Source organism: Gopherus flavomarginatus, chromosome 10, assembly GCF_025201925.1.
Source record: "Gopherus flavomarginatus isolate rGopFla2 chromosome 10, rGopFla2.mat.asm, whole genome shotgun sequence".
Taxonomy (NCBI): Eukaryota; Metazoa; Chordata; order Testudines; family Testudinidae; genus Gopherus; species Gopherus flavomarginatus.
The window spans coordinates 70,205,271-70,225,379 of NC_066626.1; the positions used below are offsets into that span (position 1 = coordinate 70,205,271).

At 41.8% G+C, this 20,109-nt stretch overlaps 1 protein-coding gene across 11 annotated transcripts in view; it reads right to left on the minus strand.

The window, feature by feature from the left end:
• Window positions 1-20,109, minus strand: part of KALRN (kalirin RhoGEF kinase) — an 805,383-nt gene that overhangs the window by 38,539 nt on the left and 746,735 nt on the right. For 4 of the 11 annotated variants that reach the window (XM_050916883.1, XM_050916882.1, XM_050916885.1 and 1 more), the window contains 10 exons: window positions 18,929-19,015; window positions 17,979-18,071; window positions 16,379-16,429; window positions 15,345-15,422; window positions 14,351-14,536; window positions 11,127-11,298; window positions 8,064-8,302; window positions 6,899-7,146; window positions 3,558-3,681; window positions 2,340-2,399 (listed from right to left, as the gene is read on the minus strand). In XM_050916883.1, the coding sequence (XP_050772840.1) occupies window positions 2,340-2,399; window positions 3,558-3,681; window positions 6,899-7,146; window positions 8,064-8,302; window positions 11,127-11,298; window positions 14,351-14,536; window positions 15,345-15,422; window positions 16,379-16,429; window positions 17,979-18,071; window positions 18,929-19,015 (1,338 nt within the window). Of the gene's footprint in view, window positions 1-2,339; window positions 2,400-3,557; window positions 3,682-4,501; window positions 7,147-8,063; window positions 8,303-11,126; window positions 11,299-14,350; window positions 14,537-15,344; window positions 15,423-16,378; window positions 16,430-17,978; window positions 18,072-18,928; window positions 19,016-20,109 lie in introns of those variants that run through there. The other 7 variants (XM_050916889.1, XM_050916892.1, XM_050916890.1 and 4 more) reach the window with 4 other exon arrangements.

Here is a 20,109-nt window from a genome sequence, read left to right on the forward strand (position 1 = left end):
GTCCTGATATAACATTTAGTTGAGCCTTTATCCTCTGTATCTTCAGCTCTACCTGGACAAATCCACTTGACCTACCACCACACAACCACAGAATAAGAACAGATACAAGAGACCCCTCAGCCTCTTTCTTGGAAAAATATGAGAAGCTGTCCAGGAAGAATTACAAGCAATATTAGACATGAGTGGAGGAGTGCCATTGTGCAGGTACCAAAACCAGATGGCATGATATGCTTATATTTTAACTGTAGAAAGCTTAATGCAATATCAAAATTTGATGCATACCCAATGCCCAGGATGGACAAGCTACTGGAATGCCTCAGAACAGCCAAATATATCACCACTCTGGATTTGACAAAAAAGGGTATTGGTAGAACCCTTTGACACCTATATTCTGGGGGGTGGGGGTTGGAGGAGAAGGAAGAAGGATGGAGACAGCCATTACCACTCTGTTCAGCCTTTACCAGTTCCACACTACACCATTTGGCCTCCATGGGATATCAGTGACATTCGAGCAAGTACTTTATGGACCAAGTACTTCAACCACATGGATAGTATACTGCAGCATCTATCATCTATTGGGCAGAACTGGGGCAATGCCCTATGATAGGTCACTGCCACATTGCAGGCCCTCAAAGTTGTAGGACTCACGGTGAACCTGGCTAAATGCAAGATGGGGAAATAAGAGGTCACGTATCTGGGCTATACTGTAGGGACGGGCCAATTGCAGCTGTTAGTCACAAAGATACAAGCCTTAATGCCCTGCTCTAGACAACAATGATGCAGGTGCAATGCTTCTTGGGATTGGCAGGGTATTATAAGAAATTTGTTCTAGAATCCATCCTGATTGCAGCCCCCATTCATGGACCTTATCAAGGACAGTTCTCAAAAGATTATCTGGTCAGAAGTCAGTGATGCAACAGATCACCTCTGCTAAGAATGGTACTCCTTAACCTGGATTTTTCAAAACTCTTCATCATGCCAGCAGATGCTTCAGAAGCAGGAGTCTGAGCAGTTAGGCAGAGAAGAATGCCCAGTCCTCTGCATAAGAGTCAAAAGAGGTTCCCCCAGGAAGAAATTTACTCAGTCATTGGAAGGAGGCTCGGCTGTAAAGTGGGCTATGGCTGCCTCCAAAAATAGTGTCTAAGGGATCAGTCACTTAAATAAATGTTCAAGCTCCATAAAAGACACCAATCCTCCAAGAGTGCTACAACCATACAACTTGGAGGTATTCCACCGACGGTGGAGCAGCCCAGCAAAACGCAGATTCTTCCCTTCTCCCCCCCCCCAGAAAAGGGCAGAGAACCATTTGTTGATGACAATACCCTGGACCCTGTTTTGATGGGGGAAGGTATGTGACGGGGCATAAAAACCCTGCAACAGTAAGGAAGGGGTTAAGCGGCTGCTCTGGGCCCAGGCAGTCCCACGATGCCACACCTGCAAAGTGTGCCTGGCTTGGAGGAGGTAGTCAAAAGGGGAGCAGGCCAGCTCAGATAGCAGACCATGGAGGTCAACAGGCCTACATTCTGAGCTCCTGAGGTCTGACTGTAGTGTGGCTAAACTCAAAGGGAAGAGGCTCGGGAGCTGAAAGATCTGAGACTTTGATTTCCCTTATTTGAGGTCTTCACTTTACTTGTTGGAACAGTGATCTAGGGAGGAGCATGGATGTGCATCAGGGATATCGCCACTCAAGTTAATGGAGTTACACTGGAATAAAACTAGGGTAAAGACATCAAATGAGGTCTAGTTATCAACTTAAGCCTTCCCTGAAATAAAGGCCAGTTTAGCGCAGTTAGTCATAGCACTGTTGTCTAACTGCAGTGTACCATTTAGACTTTCTTGCAGCAAGTAGGCTTTTAAACAGGAAGCTACAGTTGCGTGGAAGACCAAATTTAATCTTGACTTTTAATGTTGCTCCAGCACTTGAGTATCAATCTAGTCTGTCAGTACAATAGCATTGGCCATAGTGGTTTCTAACACTAGCCTAGCTAGAGCAGTTCAACCTAAAAGCTACCATATGAGTAATATAAAATTGAAATAGCAGAGCAGCACTTATTGACAATTGTGTCTGACCCTTTCAGTCAGAGAGGTCTCACCTGAGGAAATCTAAATCAGAGGCATCTTCAAGATAAGCCAAATAAGCCTCCAGGCCAGCAGTCTCACATGGTTTAACACGTCCCAACACTTGCCCAAACACCAAGTAGGAGCTCAATGAAACAGAGCTAGCAGTTTGTGTACGTTACACTTAAATTCAGTGTATATCCATGTACTGTACAGACACAAGCATTAAAAAAACCCAAATTTTAAAAGAATGGTACGTATATCACAATGGTTGTCTCTACCTCCATGCTAGTATTGGGGTCAAGGTCATCACACTCTGATTCCTCCGAGCTGTTGGTCTCCTTGTTTGGCAGCATAAAGAGGAAGAAAGAAGTGAAAAGTTAGACCAGAGATCAGTTAGGCTGGGTGAGTAGCAGCAGACTTGTGAGCAGCATGGAAATGTATACTGGTAAAGGAAATGCTTTTAAAACAGAAAAAGTCAGCGTAGGCAGCAACATGCTTTTGCAAACAGAGAGGCAACAACCTTGTGAGAGTAGTTTAGGTAAAAAAAAAATAGCAAAGGAAGCAACAGAATGAAGAGTTTGTCTGCCAAGCTAGACCAGCTACTACTTTGGATCTGGATTCTTTGCTACCTTACATCTTCTGTAGCCATTTTATCTCTGTGCAAACCTGGGTTTTGTTTGTTGCATACCATTTTACTATGAGAATTTGCTTGTCCTTGTTAGGAGAAACAAGCCCTATATAGGTGCTGAGGAGGCTCCTTTATCATCTTTTACAGGGATTTGTGGTCTGATTTGGAAAATATAAGTCATGCAACCATAGCAGAAGATGCATCTTAGCCACAGTTCTTCATCTCTTTCCCATACTAAAAATACATTCTCCTACCATTCCCCATCCCCACACACACCAGGATCTAGGCTGGTCCCCCCTCTTAATATGGGAAAAGGGAGTGGTTGAGGACACCTCCCCCAAACACTTGGCTGTGACCCCAAAGTTGAAAACTTCATTAGCTTAAGACAGAAGATGAAATCCTGGCCCTAATGGATAAGTGGCAAAACTTGACTTGAGTGGTGCCAGGATGTCACTCAGTAGCTTTCACACAGGCTCTTGCCTCACTATCTGGTATGATAGAGCCCCAAGTTTAGCCAAGGTAAAGGGAGCAAAAAACCAAACAAAACACCACTCCTGCCCACATTTTGCATTTCATCCATTGTACATATATATTTAACCTTATCAATATTTTATATAAATGAGAAATACTTACTTGCAGTTTGGATGCCAGGAAAAACAAAAACAAAGGCAAAACAAAAAACTCACCAACACAAAGGCTACATTTTATTTTGCATGCAAAATCCTGTTAGCATGGGAACTACCAAAAATTATATATAAATAAAAATCAAAATATGTCACCCCCTACCTCTCCTGAGAGAGGATGGCAGAGGGGGTGAGGAGGATGGGAAGCAGGAGAGTGGCCCACAGCTTTGGATGGCCTTACTCACTTTAACAGAGACTTTGTTGCCCAGAATATCCTTGGATTTACGTGGCCCATTGGATTCATTTTTGCCACTGCTCTCCTTTTCCGCCCGCTTTCTCATGCGCAGGGTATGCCATGAACATGACTTCCTGTTGTACCAAAAAATGCACCAATCAAACGGCAGATCATGGCAGGGAAGGAAGGATGTGGAAAGGGGACCAGCAGCCACATTTGCGAGTACTGCAATTCCCTAGAAAGTGAAAGCCACCAGGAATGCATCTATTTCAGTTTCAGCAATAACCTTTATTTGAAAACAAATGTCAATAGTTCTACCAGCAGATAATGTGCCACATTTGCTGTTCATACATTTAGTAGAAAGCCAGTTCTCTAGATAAATAGGGAACTGGGCTGTCTCAACTTCAGATAATCTGTCATCAGACTTCAGGGACTTCAGCAAGAAACGTTTGCGACAAATGTAAGCGCTAAAAATGTCAATTCAATTTAAATCTTGTCAATTCAGGCAGTGAAACTGATGCAAATGTGATGGGAATGGGTCTTAATGGACTGATTTGATACAGCAAGTACAAGAGTTCAGAAGTTCAAGGTGGATCCTTGAGTGTTGCGAAGAACATGAAAAGCTAAAAAACCAAGTAGTAACAAGGTCATTAGATTTCCAAGATAAGTTGTTTCCCAGAACTACAAGCTTTGCTATATTTCTTGGGGCCGAGAATTTCCTGTTAGTTTAACATGATTGCATTTTGTCAATCCAATTGTCTGACATTAATCAAATCTATATTTGTTGACAAAACAGAGCATGGAATTAGTGATTTCCATGTCCAACTCCTATTTACTGTCCCCATGACCTTAGCCTTGGAAAAAAGGTCATGTCACCCTTTATAAGAAAAATGCTATGGAGACAAAATTAAAAAATCACAGATCAGAACAGACATCAAATTAAGGGGAAAAAAATCAGTTTAAAATATAGATTTAATTTACTTTCAAAGCAGAAAGTTTAAACAAACACACACAAACCCTGCAAATGGTATTTTTTAATATTCACCTAAAGCAGCAAGTTCTCAAGAACAGCAGTGGAATGAGCTGGGACCCAGGTCGGAAGCATTATGCTAAATCTGCCCACCTTTAAGGCATGCAAATTTGATTTGCATGTTTGAAGCCAAAGTTTGGCTCATGTCACATCTACAGTACCTTGACGTTTTATAAAGAAAGTTGCATGTAATCCAACGATAACCTGCGATGCCAATCAAATATGACATGTTAGGATCTTAAACTCCAGAAACAGACATTCTGTATTCCAATTCTAAAGTGTTTGCATTCATTATGCTTTGGCATCAGATTAGAATGGTACAGTAAGTCATGTCAAGATTAAAACTATAGACCTTCTAACTGCTATACACACCAGCACAAGACTAAACTGGTTTACGTTGACTGAAACTGTATTCACAACCAGTTTTAGAGAGAGAGTGTCCACACTACAGCACCACAAACAACATCACGTGCACTGTGTCTTTGAGAACTAGTTATGGGCATTCACATTGGGCACCAGAAAAGAGCAGCATTACATAAACTGCTCACATTTGTAAAATTTGGCTGAAAATCTTATGACAATATTCTTGTTTGTGATATTTTGGTACCTCTAGGGGAGATTCAAATTGAATATGCAAAGCAGTGGGGAGCTATTCAAACACTGCAGAACTCACCAGAATTCAAGTTTAAGTTTTCTTTAAAGATAAGGATTAGTCAGTGGTGGGTTGATAGGTTTCTTTCTCCTTACCGCCAACTGGCTGAACTATCACCAGATCAAAACAGAGTAGGGTGTGAACACTGTACCGTTACTGCTTTAGCATGGTTTATAGACAGACTAAGTCATTCCACCCCACTTTTAAACCATACTACATGGTAACATGATAGAGCTGTAGACCACACCCACAGTTGACCATTGTTTTTGTTTTATAGGACACACATTAGAGAGTGTTCAGGCAAGCAACTATTTTTTCCAGAGTAAGCAGAGAATATTTGTGAGATGTAAATCTCAAAAAGGGAGAAGAAAACAAAAAGAAGAGTGCAACATGTGCTTCACTCACTACAATAGTTTTGGTTTAGTTCTCATTGCAGAGTATGACTGCACAGGAAGCTTCGATTTGACATTACTTATTGGGAAATCTAATGCTGTCGACAAACAGAACAGCACCCAATTCCACACAAGTGGAATAGAAGAATGCCATCAAGTCTCTAGCTACCAGAGAGATGCTAAATAATTCCATAGCTTTAGTATACATTTCATACACGTTTTGACCAGGAGCATTGATCCTGTAGAATAATACAGGTAAACCCAATATCATGTGACAATTAACACTTGAGCAGAATTTTTTTTTAAAAAAAGGCTTCACTCCCACTTCAAATCTACATTTTGAGGCACTCAGGTGAGATAAGATTTAGCATCCATCATGCTAATCAATTTTAGATATTAAAAGAAAACAGGTATTACTAAACAGGGTTGCACCTTCTGTATTTAATACCAAAAAACCACTTTCTTGCATTTAGTCACTTCAGATTGACAAATTTCTCAAAAAATCAGAAAAAATATCCACACGTTAAATAAGCAACAAAACATTATAACAAAAAGAAAACAAAAGGGTCAAACTAGTCCTTTTTAGCCTCATTAAAACATGCTCATGGTGAAAATTTATTTTACATATTTAAAATAGTACATTTAAAATTATTAGTTACATTACAGGTACAATGATGAACATTGCGACTATCTATTATATTGCACAACCTGACTTCATCAATATGGGTTTCTTTAAATAGTGCAAAATACTTTATACAGGAATGTACTTAGAAGGGGGTCTTACCAACAAAAAATATTTTACAAAAGTTACCGTGAACAGAAAAATGTCAAAATAAAAGATACAAGCTGTACAAAGAAATTGCCATAGACAACAAAATCTCTCCTCCTTGAGAAGCAGGCCTCAGTCCAACACAGGGCCTGATTTTTTGCTAGAAGCTGTTATAACCAATATATATATATTAGTAACTTAATACAACATAAATATAAGTCCAGTCCAATCAGGTCCATGTTGGTGTAAAATGGATCAATGTAAAACATGACTTTAAAACTGTCTATGGTTTTAAATTCTTTACAAAGTATAAACAAAAAACCACAAACAGAAATAACCAAAACCCGAACTATCCAACATGGATGCCCCATGCTGTGGATTGAGCATTCAAAGTTTGTTCCAATGGCACTGTAGATAAAAAAATCAGCAGGAATTCCCTACCATTTTTTTTTGTTTTTTTCCTCAAAAATCCACACACTGCTCCCAGGGAAGCCAACATGGCACTTACTTGATGCTTCCGTCGCTATTATCTGTAGTGGATTTAGTGAGGGGAGCCAAGATATTGCCTGGAATCCATCCTTCAGCGGCCGGGGAGTGGTCATTCGCAGGCTGGTACACCAGGAACATATTTTGCTGGTTGATGGCAAGGATCTGAACCACCTTGCCCTGATTCACACAGATCTCATTCTCCTTCAGTGCATAGTAATCTTTGATTACCACCATGGAAGAGGTCCCATTGCACCCTCCCAAGTCACTCTGTGAAGAGGACAACAGAAATTGTTAGAAAGTGTGTGCTGCTGGGGAATAGGTGAGAGTTACCTCTTAGGAGCATCCAGGATAGTTTTCAGACTAGTGAAGAAAGAGTGGTGGTGGTGTTAAAATCCTTAAATAATTGTGAATTTACATCAGAAGAAAAATCTATAATTCAGAGTTTGAAGTGATCTAATAATCCAAATACTCTGGGAATTAAAGCCAGGGTCCTGTTTCATATCATAATTCACATTTGGTTCAATGGGAATTTTGTTCTAGGAGTGCTAAAAAAAGACTGATTTGCATTTTATTGTAGCAAAAAAATTCTATACCAGGATATGAGGAAAAAAAAAGCAGTGAAAGCCGATGTCTGAATATGAAATTAATACAAGAGCCATTTCACAATGGCAGGTACGCATCACACAGTAATTGGACTTGCAACAGCTTTTGCTCCCTGTCAAGGATGCATTTGAACCAGTAGTGATTTGGTGGCCTACGTGAACTGAGTTCATGGTCTCAGCTCTGTTTACAATAGTAAACATCAAAGAGAAAACCCTATCTGCACAACTTGCACTCGTTAGCCTCAGAGAAGACAAGCACAGAGCAGATCTCCAAGTCAGGGTGCTGGGCATATTGTTCTAAGATTGAGGTGGACCATTTTGTGGCAGCTTCCTGTACTGTAAACAGGGAAATTCAGTCACCAGGGTTGTGAACACCCCACTTCTCATAAGTCTTATGTTTGCTTACAGTTGTTTGTAAGCGTTTTAAGTTCTACACATCTTTGATCTTTAATCCACCTATTCTGTTGTGCCACCGGTTTGGTGAGATGGTTTCTACGGACCTGAGTAGTCCATAATTTCATGGATACTCCACGATACAAAGAAAGATAGGCTTGAGTATAGTGGTGAGCAGAAATAAAGTACCTTGCTTTGTTCGTATTTGTCCCCAGGCTGGTGATGTTCATACCCTGCACTGCCATTGGAGGTAGATATCTTCAGGGGTGGCAGAGATGGGTTACGGCTTGTAGCCTTTGAAGGCTTCTCGGACCCTACTGGAACAGAAGAATATGGTCTGCTGTTGGGCTGAGACACCCTACTAGCTTGTGGCCTCATTACAGCAGAGGTACTCTCTTTGCGTTGATACTCTATGGGCGACTGTAGTGCTGCAGGAGAGGAAGAGAATTAGATGCATTGGTGCTTGTGACAGTGTAACCTGACGTTCAGTACATGACTTGCATGAGGTCATTTTAATAAACGGATAATTCTTTCAAAGTAAACCCAAGGGATACTCAATTGCATCACATGCGGAAGGGCACATTTACATTTAGACATCTTGAGACCACCTCATAGTTCAGTATATAATGGTTCAACACAAGACTCCTCTTACTGCTATGATGGAGTTGCTTGTCTAATGCTACAGCATGCTGAAAAACTTAGCCCTTCAACAGAAATAAACACATTCACATTTTATTTCAAGCAGCACATATCAGAATGATTCAATGTTCCCTTATAGGTACAAATGACAAAACCTAAGTATGTGGTGTGCATTTATTCAAGTACTTGACATCCAGGCTGCTAAAAAAGAGTTACTGGCCCCCATAATACTCAGAAAACCACCTGCTCACGTAACCCACTTGTATAGACAAGACACCGTGGCTACCAAATTATCACCAAACGTAGTTTACTCTGGACCTGGTTACATCTTTCTGTAGAACCACAGAATTAGAAGTGACTGCAAGGGTCATCTAGTCTCACCCCTTGCCAAAGTTCAGGATTTGTATACGAGGTATAACTACTTTGGTGTAGGGCAGTTCCTGGAAGTTATCAACTACTAGGCAATTGGCGTTGATGACATCAGAATGTTAACCTCAGTTGGTCATTCATCTCTAGAAGATGCCTTGTACCAAGGGTATAAGAAAGCTTGTGGCAAGCCCACAAGCTAAGTCAGGGTTTTGCAAACCCAAAATAGTGAGTCTGGGAGCAGGAGAAAGTGTTTGGCTGTGGAGAGATTCAAAAGGAAAAAGGTAGGAAATAGGGGTGTATATCTGAGCTGGTGTGGAGCAGAGGAGAATGGGGTTTTCTGAGGTGGTAAGGGAGAAAGGTTGGCTTGGCAGGTCTGAGGATAGAAGTCAATGATAAATGAAGGTGTAGGTGGGGAACCCGTCAGGTTAGAGGTAGTTTGGAGGGGGAGAAATGGAATTTAAGAGATTTAAAGAGGTTGCAGTTTTCTCAGCCTCTCTTACTGTAAAGTATCCCAGTTTATCATTCTGAAGGGAGAAGGGGAATGAAAGAGGGCACCCTTTTATTCTGACTTCATCACCCCTCTCCCCCAAATTAGGCTCTTTTCCACTTGAAGAGCTGATCAGCCTACAGGAGATGGTAAGAGGTCCTGTGACACAGCTTGTATCTAGAGCCCCACCTGGTATTATTAGGCACGAGGTATCACTGTGAGCTGGTCAAAGTTTAGGGGCAGACTGAGCTTGCAAATCTTTCTACAACTTATTGCCATTATTCAGAAGAGGGAAGAGAGGAAGAGTCACCAGGATCAAAGACTAGAAATCCTTAAGTATGGATTTGGTGTTTGAAGCTGCATGACACACAATGGCTCTGGACAGATCATTGATAGAGAATCAGTACTCTGTGCATTGGTCAGACTAAACTAAATGGAATGCGGAGAGACTAATTCAGCAATAGGAAAATGCAGGACAAAGTGTCACAGATCAAATTAATCCAATCAAGAAATCACAACAGAAGCATCCCTCCTAACACTGAGGAGATGAAAAACCTCACAGGGGACAGACACTGAGTCCAGCATTTTTACTTAAAAAATAGGGGGTGAGGTGGCAAGAGAAAGGATTCAATAAACTAAGGAAAAAATTTATTCCAAAATAAACCTTATATCTTCCTTTCCTCTGCACCCTTTACATCTGAGAGCAAGCCCAGTTCTGCAGCCGCTCTCTGCATTAGTTTGACTGAATTGATGGTGAGCTGACCTTTGGAGTGGCTGCAGTCCAAAGGGGAACCAGATCCATATAAAAAAAAAAGTAAAGATTAGACAATTCAGCTAACCAAACCGTTCAGGCATCCCAAATGTCAGATGCATGCAATGCTCTGCACTCTCCCAGGAGCACAGCATCAAATGTTTAGGACATTCAGATTTCTGGGGCAAATTTTGGTTTTACAAACACGTGTGAGTTGACACTATTCTAAGCTCTTGTTTCAGAGCCTGACAGCCTCTCCATATTAGGGGTGCAAGCTGAAGGCCAGGCTACCATTCTGGAGTGAGTGGATTCCGATTATGGCCTCTGAGTGCTACTATATTTACAATGTTGAGTGCAGTTAACAGGCATCGGGAGACATGACCTTGAAAAAGCAAGGAAGTTTTGTGAGGCTTTCACCACAGATATGCTGGGGGGATGGATTTGGGATAAAACCTGCTTCTGAACCTGGCTAAACACACTGTACCAACCATATACTTTAGCAGGAAGTCACAAGTGCTGCCAGAGTCAGACCCCAGTAGCCACTGTTGTTCCTGGGCCAACCAAGAATTCCATGGAACCATTAACACAGCATGGAGCTGTATAAACTTTTCTGGACAATTTAAAAGGTCTGAGGATTATGGTGGCATTATACGCTCTCTCTCATGCCTCTACACTGGTCACCTAGATTCTCCCTATCACAATGCAGCCCCTGAACTAGGTAGAGAGATCATTGCATGGGGTGGTACTACACAAGCACATGAGCCTTTCCTCTGCAAGAAAAAGGGAAGATCAATATATCAAGGATTCCTCTGTGCGAGACGCTCAAGGGACATGACCTTGCTTTGTGCTAACAACTACTTAAAGATGGGCAGCCTGGACTGAGCTTTCTGTTTGAGATATTTCCTTATGAACCTGAAGGTGATGAGTGTTTTTCAGCAGAAGACAACATTTGAACTTTGTAGATTCTGTTAGTGCAGAAGACACTGTACAGAGAGAGACTACATACCATTTAGGAAGTCTCTCTGTGTGTCCAGAACCTGATTGATGTCCTGTATCCAAGCTTGTTGAATTTCAGGATTGGCAGCCTGTAAAATGACTCGTTCTGAAGTTTCTCGGCTCATAAGAGCAAATTTACAGGGATCATCATCCACTATTTCTTCAAGGATTAGATAGTTCATCTGCAAGAAACCCAATGAAGCATGGGTTACATTGTAGAAGGTTCAGCAGCATTCAACGATAAAATGATAGTACTAATTTCCTAAACATAATTAACTTAAAACTATCATTTGATTACCATCAGGAGAATCAAATTCCAATGTGCTTGAAGTTCCAGACAATGTTTAATGAAGGTCTAGGCATCCTACAGGCAGATTTTTCAGGTTTAAGTCTCATGCCTCAATAGCTGTCCCAGATATCAATATCCATCTGCATAGTCTTGAGCAGGGGTCAGCAATCTGTCAGAAGTGCTGTGCCGAGTCTTTATTTATTCGCTCTAATTTAAGGTTTTGCGTGTAATAAATTTTAACGTTTTTAGAAGGTCTTTCTATAAGTCTATAATATATAACTAAACTATTGTTGTATGTAAAGGTTATTAAAATTAAGACGCTACATTTAAAATTAAATTAAAATGCAGAGCCCCCTGGACTGGTTGCCAGGACCCAGGCAGTGTGAGTGCCACTGAAAATCAGCTCACATGCTGCAGGTTGCCTAACCCTGGTCTTGAGTTCAACTTCCTTTGAAAAGGTAATGTGATCGTGGCTGATGGGTCAAAAATAAGCATAACCTGAAAGTGACATTAATAAAAATTCCTCTTAAGAGTTGAAACCCTCCTGCCTCCCAAAAACCCTACCGTCCCTCTAATACAAGAGTTGACAGCAATGTTTACATTAATTTCTCTCCCCTGAGGGGAGTAATGGGAACTCAGCCATTTGTACACAGTCCAATTTTAAGTGACTCAGATCTACTAAAAGGAATAATTCTCCACCGATGATCCAGGGATATATTTTTCCACTCTGATTATTCTACCACCTAAGTCACTTGCTGTGCAATGACTCCATTAGGCACAAACTATTTGCAGGATCATAGCCTATCTTTGACTTCATTGTGACTGCTTGCATGTTTAAAGATAAGTATGCAAGTAAGTGTTTGCAGGATTGCGTCCTTAATCCAGGATGCCGCTGGGCCTGTTAAACATTTCAAGTGTCTGTGAAACATGATGTGAACATGCATGAATGATTTAAAAACCCACATTTCTGATCTGTCAGCTTTAGCCATTCTTGCAAGCAGGCACACTGCTGTTTTACTCTATATTCCACAAAATGAAAGAGAGAGGGGATGCATGGTGCACCATCTAGGTCAGGGGTCAGCAACCTTTCAGAAGTAGTGTGCAGAGACTTCATTCATTCACTCTAATTTAAGGTTTCGCGTGCCAGTAGTACAATTTAATGTTTTTAGCAGGTCTCTTTCTATAAGTCTATAATATATAACTATACATACAATAGTTAAGTAAATAAGGTTTTTAAAATGTTTAAGAAGCTTCATTTAAAATTAAATTAAAATGCAGAGCCCCCCAGACTGCCTGCCAGGACCCGGACAGTGTGCGTGTTGCTGAAAATCAGCTCGTGTGCCGCCTTCGGCACGTGTGCCATAGGTTGCCTACCCCTGATCTAGGTAATGTATTTCCAATATGCATATCAGAGGTGTTGAGCATCCATGTACAACATGTGCGAACAGCTCAAAGTGATGTCATCTAATTTTCAGTTCCCTGAATAAAAAAAGAATGGCCTATAAAGTGAATGGGGAACAAATTCTGAAAATTAACTCCGTTTAAAAGAAAACCGCCACCAACAAAGAAAGCAGAAGAACATCACACACCACATCATTCTAAGGGCATGTCTTCACTGCAAGTTAGCTTGAATCTACGCTGCTGGATCTAGGCTAGCTCAAGTGAGGGCTGCTCCACACTGGGAATTTACATTGAATAGCTACACATCAGGGGTGTGAAAAATCCACACCACTGAGAGATGGAGCTATGTCCACCTAATCCCCAGGGCAGACAGCATTTGGTTGACAGAAGACTTTCTGTTGACTCAGCTACTGCTTCTTGGGGAGGTGGGTTACCTAGGTGGACAGGAGAAGCCCAGGTAGGGTCTAGGCAGTGTTGCCAGCTGCCAGCCAATCTGCAAGAGTGGTGATCAAATCAGACTCAAGCTTCAATTTTCTCCCCTGATGGGCTGGCTAGTAGAAACTTAAAGCACCACTTAACTCAAATTAGAGACCTGTGCATGAACAGTAGTGGGTTAGGGCAAAAAAATAGAGTTATAGCTCAAGCTAACAGTGTACCAAAGTCATGCCCCGAAGTGCAGTTTAACTGGAAGCTATCAGATAGCCCTAGGCCAAATTTGCTTCTTTTGGCATTGGTAGATATTTATTTTTCTCTATATCTCTTCAACATACAATGCAAGAATTGCTCTTTCCTGAGAACCTACATTTTCACACTTTCTAGAATCACCTATTGAGAAGTCAACTTCCCTGGCCTCTAGATTAAAAATTAGGGTTAATTCTTGTCACTTGATGTCTTTCCTCCCCCTTTTACTCCCTACTGAAAGGGGGAAGGTAGGAAGTGATTTTAAAATTAAATGGATTTAAAGACACCAAGATTTACAACTGTTCTTGAGATTTACAGTTAATTACTGGTTTTTGTGTTCTTACAAACATTTCCACCTTGAATAGTCTCTCTTGCAACATTAAGTAGGCCAATAAAGTAATAGCAAAGACTGAAGATTAAGGCCCCCCGGATTCAGGAAAGCATCCGTATTAGAGTTAAGCATGTGCTTAAGTTCTGAATTGGGGTCCAAGATCATTTTGGTTCAGTTTCCCCTTCTCCACTCCTAGTGGCGAGAAAATTAGGAAGCCCCTTCTGCTGCTACCATTAGTTGTTCAGTAGACCCAACTCTTAGTCATGAAAAGCTCCAGGCAACAGATGTTAACTGTTCAGACCTGCCCTTTGCTACATATCTTGTAAAGTCAGCTACTGAATTGTGCAGGGGCAGATTTACAGTTGTCCTTACACTATCCTTGGTCCATATTACTGAAAATTAGTGGGAACACTGCAGACTAAGGTCTATATATGGCACTTGAGGACTGGTATGCCTAAAAGTCAGTCTAGAGCATAGAAAAGTTATGGTTAAGCAGCAAATGCTTATCAAATAGGACTTTCCCATTTCTTACCTTTATACTTCTCTTGAACATGTAGCCTGGTGTTAAAGAGCCTTTCCTAAGAAGTTCACTAAAGATGACTATTTGCTCAAAGAGGAAGACCCTGCGCTCCTTAGGCCGAGACAGCCCTCCAGAATCCTGCTCAGTTACATAGAATGTATCCTGCTGCAGCAGCTTTCCTTGAGCAGTCAGCTTGCCCTGAAAAATTAAGAAATTGCCAACTTAAATATGCATATAGGTAAGAACAAAAAAATCTCTCAGCCCAAGGGCTGATCTGCTGGTGTTTACACGTTCTGGGGTTTCCAAGGAGCACTGTATTCTCAGAAGGGCAGAATTCCTCTGGACTTGACACTAAAAAAAGTCTTTGCCTTCCTTGACAAGAGTTCACTAAGAGTGCTAACACGGCTGTTCTTTATTCTCATCGCCACCTATGTGTTTCCAAGACAGAAAATGCCACATCTCCAGTGGAATGTTTTTATACCTGTTTCCAACTATATTCCCATTATAATTTTTGAGCCACTATTTAAGACATGCTGGGCCTAATGTTGGAGTTTTACCAGGATAGTCAATTCCTGTGTTGAATCGGTCAACTTGGTACATCATTTAAGAGCCCTCTCTGAAGCTGCACAGGTGCTCACACCCTCATGTCTAGCTACCTCACTCAAGGTTTTGAGTTATCATGCTAAGCAGCAGAGGAGTCTGACTGTTATTTGCTCTACCAGAAGGAGTGGCCTAAGTCTGCAATTCAAGCTTTGGGAAGCAGTAACAGGCATCATATTGATGCTTGTACAGGATTGTTCCATTTTTAGAACTGCAAGTATACATTTGTCCCATCCCTCCCCCCGAATCCCAGAGGAATACAGCTCTCAGTTAAGAGAGCAGAATACTGGCTAAAGAGGCTGAAGGACAATCTTTGGAGATAGTTATTGAAAAAAGATGCTTGTAGCCCCTTGAGCACTGCTCTTTAAGCTAACTGCTTAAAGACGGAAGCATGACAGATGCATACCTCAAAGCCCTGAAGACGGCCCAGGTTCATCATATCATTGCAACGTTTTGGTACAAGGCACATTAATTCAACTGCTTTCTGTTAAACACAAACAATACATTAATTATGAGAAGGCCAGAGCACTTTAAGGAAAAATTAAGACACACAGGTGCCACCAATCAAATGAAAAGTGAATGAGGCATGCTTGTTTTTAGAAGTTATAAAGGCATGATTCTGATGTATCTAGGTCAGGGGAGGGCAAACTACGGCCTGTGGGCCGGATCCACCCTGTCAGGGCTTTCAATCCGGCCCATGGGATTGCCAACCTCATGGCCCAGTAGAGCTAAAACAGGCTCCCTGCCTGCCCTGGCCCCACGCTGTTCCCGGAAGCAGCCAGAACCACATTCCTGAAGCCCCGGGGGGGGGGGGGGGGGGAGGAGGGCTCCATGCATTGCCATTGCCTGCAGGCACTACCCCCTGCAGCTCCCAATGGCCAGGAACAGGGAACTTCAGCCAATGGGAGCTTTGGGGGTGGTACCCACAGGCAAGGGCTACAGCAGAGTTGCCTGCTCCACCTCACCCCCAAGAGGCACTGCGAGACATGCTGGCCACTTTCAGGAGCAGCAAGGGCCAGGGCAGGCAAGGACCCTGCCTTAGCCCCACCGTGTGCCATTGCCACCCTGGAGTCGCTCGAGGTAAGTGGCACTGGGCTTGGGGCCTGCACCCCAACCCCTTGCCCTGAGCCCCTTCCTGCACACCGCACCCTGCATACAATTTCTCCACCCAGTGGTGGCCCTCGGGCCAAAATGTTGGCCCACCCCTAATTTTGGTGTTTCACTAATGAAAATGGGAGGTCTGGCATGCAGGCACGGGCCCCCAACTACATGTAGCTTAAACTAGAAGAGAAAATAAACTAACTTAAATGAAACATGAAATAAGTAATTGTTTCTTTGCTCCAATATTCTATTGGTGATTTGCGTTCTCTCTACAAAATTCCACTGCATTATTCAGCAATAGCCAGATAAAGCAACAGAGTCTAGGATATGAAAGTATACCTCGATATCGGAACATTCCAGCCCAGCTTTCTCACTGTATCTCAGGAAATCCTAAAGAAAGCAAGAGAGTTCTCATGAAGATGTTTTAGGAAAGATACCCATTATCCAGTTTAAAAAAGAATATATCCATCAACGAGCAGCAGGATTTAACTCCACAGAAAATGAAAGATGTACTTAGACAGCCTTTTGAGAATCTCTGAAAAACTTAATATAAATGAAGTAGTTTTCAAAACATGCTTGTGAGGTAGGGAAAATATCCTACCCATTTTATAGGTGGGGAAAACAAGCACAAAAAAGGTTGAATGACTTGCTGAAATTCACAAAAGCAGGACAGAACTAAAATGAGAGTTTGGGAATGCTGACTCAGTCCCCTCTTTTAAGTCACAAGGCCACACACTTGAAGATGCCCTTTTTTCCCTTTTAAAGTCTTATAGACAAATGCAATTGCTTTTTTGCAACTAGTACAGTTACCAAAGCATGGGCTGATGGCAGTTTGATATGCTAAGTAGCTTAATCTATAAAGGTACTGGTGGTTTTTGTTTATGGGCCAAATTTCAGAAGTGATTCACATTGGGCAACTAAAATTAGACACCTCAGGTTAGATTTTAAGACATGAACAGCTCGAGTTGCGGGTGCACAGAATCCTTGAAAAATCATGCGTCTAAGTTGGACTCCCAAAGTGGACACTGAAAATTTGGATCTATCCATTTCTCATTCTAGGGTACAGTATATGAACATACAGAAGCTCATTACACATCTGTTAAAAGCATTTGCCTTCATTCAGTACCAATCTGTTTATTCCATTTAGAGCTGGCCAGAAGACAGGAATGTTTCTGATGGGCATGTCTTTGGGAAAAAAATGGTCAGAAAATAATTTTTTCAAATTTTCCTATGGGGTATAAGTTAAGAAAGCGTATGTGTAAGGGGAAAATGAACTATTTTCTTCAGTGACTGTTTTCCACCTTTGGCTAGTTTTATTTTCTATGGGTGGAAAAAAGTTAGCATGGCCATTTTCCAACAATCATGAAATGAAAAATTAAAAAAAAGTTTAGCTTCCCCTCCAGTTGTTCATTTCCCCCACCCAAACAAAATTCATCAAAATGAGATTTGATTTAAAAAAGCCCCTCATTTTCAGTGAAGCCTTTTTTTAAGATGAGAAATCTCAAAAGCTTTGATCAGCTCTAATTTCAATGCAACTCATGCAGAAAAATCTCTAAATCTTTGATTATTCTAGCAAGATTCGGTAAAGCAACTGAAGTGTCTCAAAGAACAAAGACCGACAGACATAAGACATTAGACATCAGCTACCAAACTCTGTTCTCAGAGATGTCTTAACTAGGGCCCCTCTGCTGGCTGGATGTCTATCTACAGACAAATAAATTGTAGGGGCTAACGTATAATGGAACTTCTCTTCCATCAACTTTTCACTTGAGTTAAAGAGATGGTTAGTTACAACATACCCCATAAGATAATTTTAAATATCAAATTTTAAGACACAAAACCTCATAAGTTACAATGAAATTCAGACCGATTCAAGTCAAAGTCCAATGCAAGATGAAGATGATCCATAGTTTAACCTAAATTGCATCTTTACACGCACCTTGAGCAGAAGCTGGTACTTGGTTATTCTTTGAATAGGTTTGATTAAAAAGTCACTGAGGGTTAACCGTTGGTTTATTTCTTGTTGTACCTCCTAAAAAGTAGTATCATCACAATATTAAGAAATAGTTACAAACAAACCACATGAAGACATTTATAGCTATTCTATTTGCAAACACAGGAAACAGGACATGGTAAGTGACACTCACAAAATAAAAAGATTAAAGAGTAATTTTCTGCCAGAGCAAGAGGACATTTTAGAAATCCAAGAGGATTTCAAAATCTGTAAGTGTCCCTTTTTGGCACGTACTGGGCAAAATACTTGGAAGCTAATCTAAAGATTTGGGATTCATTTTCAATTTGAGCTGGTAGAGTAGGAATTAGATATCTGGAGACTGCTCTTCCCATTATAGTCAGGTGATGGCCATGAAGAAATCCTGAAGAGCATGAAAGGTTGCAGTGACATACCCTTTAATGAAATAAGGGCCTTCCCCTTGTTACTCAAGTTTTGCATTATAAAGTGTGGATAGCCCCAAAAACTTCCTGGAGTGAACATAAAGTCTGGGGAGAGGGTGGAATTATTAATTGTAAATCACCCAGCAGAATAAACCCCCTGACCACCACAACAAAATATACCCCACCCAAAGTCCTGACTATTCTCTGCAAAGATCACAGGTGGCAAAGGCCATTTCAGACAGAGTGTGAGAGGAAAATGAATTTTGGAATGCAATAGCCTAGCCATTAATTGGAAAGGAATATTTATCTCAAATTCCCATTCTTCTATTAAAAGGAGTTGCTGGAAACAGAATATACAAGAATAAATTGTATCACAAAATCCTTTACTTTAGCTGAACAGAGCCGAAACCCAAAAAGGTTTTTGGATAATTCTCCTTTAACCTCACAGCACAGGTTTAGGCAGCAATAGTATCCAGTGAATGTGGCCAACCTTACCTCAAAGTATGCATCATATTCAGCTACTATGTATTCTGATCGTGGTTTGTTTTGACAGTACACCACATACATGTGTAATCTCCTCTCCTGTGAAGGCAAGATGCACAGGAATCTAGTAAAATATTAGCTACTATATTTTTATTAGATGATTGGACTGGCAGAAAGATGCTAAAACTGCTCTGTTTGATCATGCTCATTTACTCAAAGGTGCAAAGCAATGGAATCAGGTCTGTTCTAGCTGCCCCGAGTCTCTCGTTGATGAAAAGAAATCAAGGCAATATTCCTTCCCCATTATAGAATATTTACACAATGCAGCCCTGATCCTCTAAAACACTCAGGCACTCGAGTAGCTTTACTTTGGCAAGTGGTCCCATTGAGTTTAACAGTGGGAGTCAAGTGCACATATGTTTGACAGATGGAAGCTTTAAACAAGGGGCCAGATCCTCACTGCATGTAATTCAGCATAGCTCCACAGATGATTTATGCTAGCCCAGGGTATGGTCCAGTGTTTTTACTTCTTTTAAAAGTAACTTAACACCAAGAAGCTGGACAACATACCTTAAGTTAAAAGCAACATGCACTTATTATTAAAGCCAGGGGTAGGAAAACTTCAGCCTGCAGGCCACATCCGGCCTGCCAGCCCTTTTAATCCAGCCCTCGAGCTCCTGCTGGGGTGCAGGATCTGGTGCTTGCCCTGCTCCAGTTCTCCAGCTGGGGAGCAGCATGGGGGCCGCTTCACCTGGTTCCTGGAAGCAGCAGCATGGCCCCCCTCTGGCTCCTTCACATAAGGACAGCCAGGGGGATCTGCTCTCCATGCTACCCCCCGCAGCTCCCACTGGCCAGGAACTGCAGCCAATAGGAGCTGCAGGAGGTGGTGCCTGTGACAAGGGCAGCATGCAGAGCTGCCTAGCTGTGCCTCTATGTAGGAGCTAAAAAAGGGACATGTCGCTGCTTCTGGGAACAGACTGAGGTAAGTGCTGCCTGAAGCCTGCGCCCTTGAGCCTTTCCTCATGCCCCAATCCCCTGCCCCAGCCCTGATTTCCCTCCCACCCTCCGAACCCCTCAGTCCCAGCCCAGAGCACCCTCCTACATGCCTCCTCCAAACCTGCTCATCCTCAGACCCACCCTAGAGCCTACACCCCCATCTGGAGCCCTCACTCCCCACCCCTTGAACTCATTTC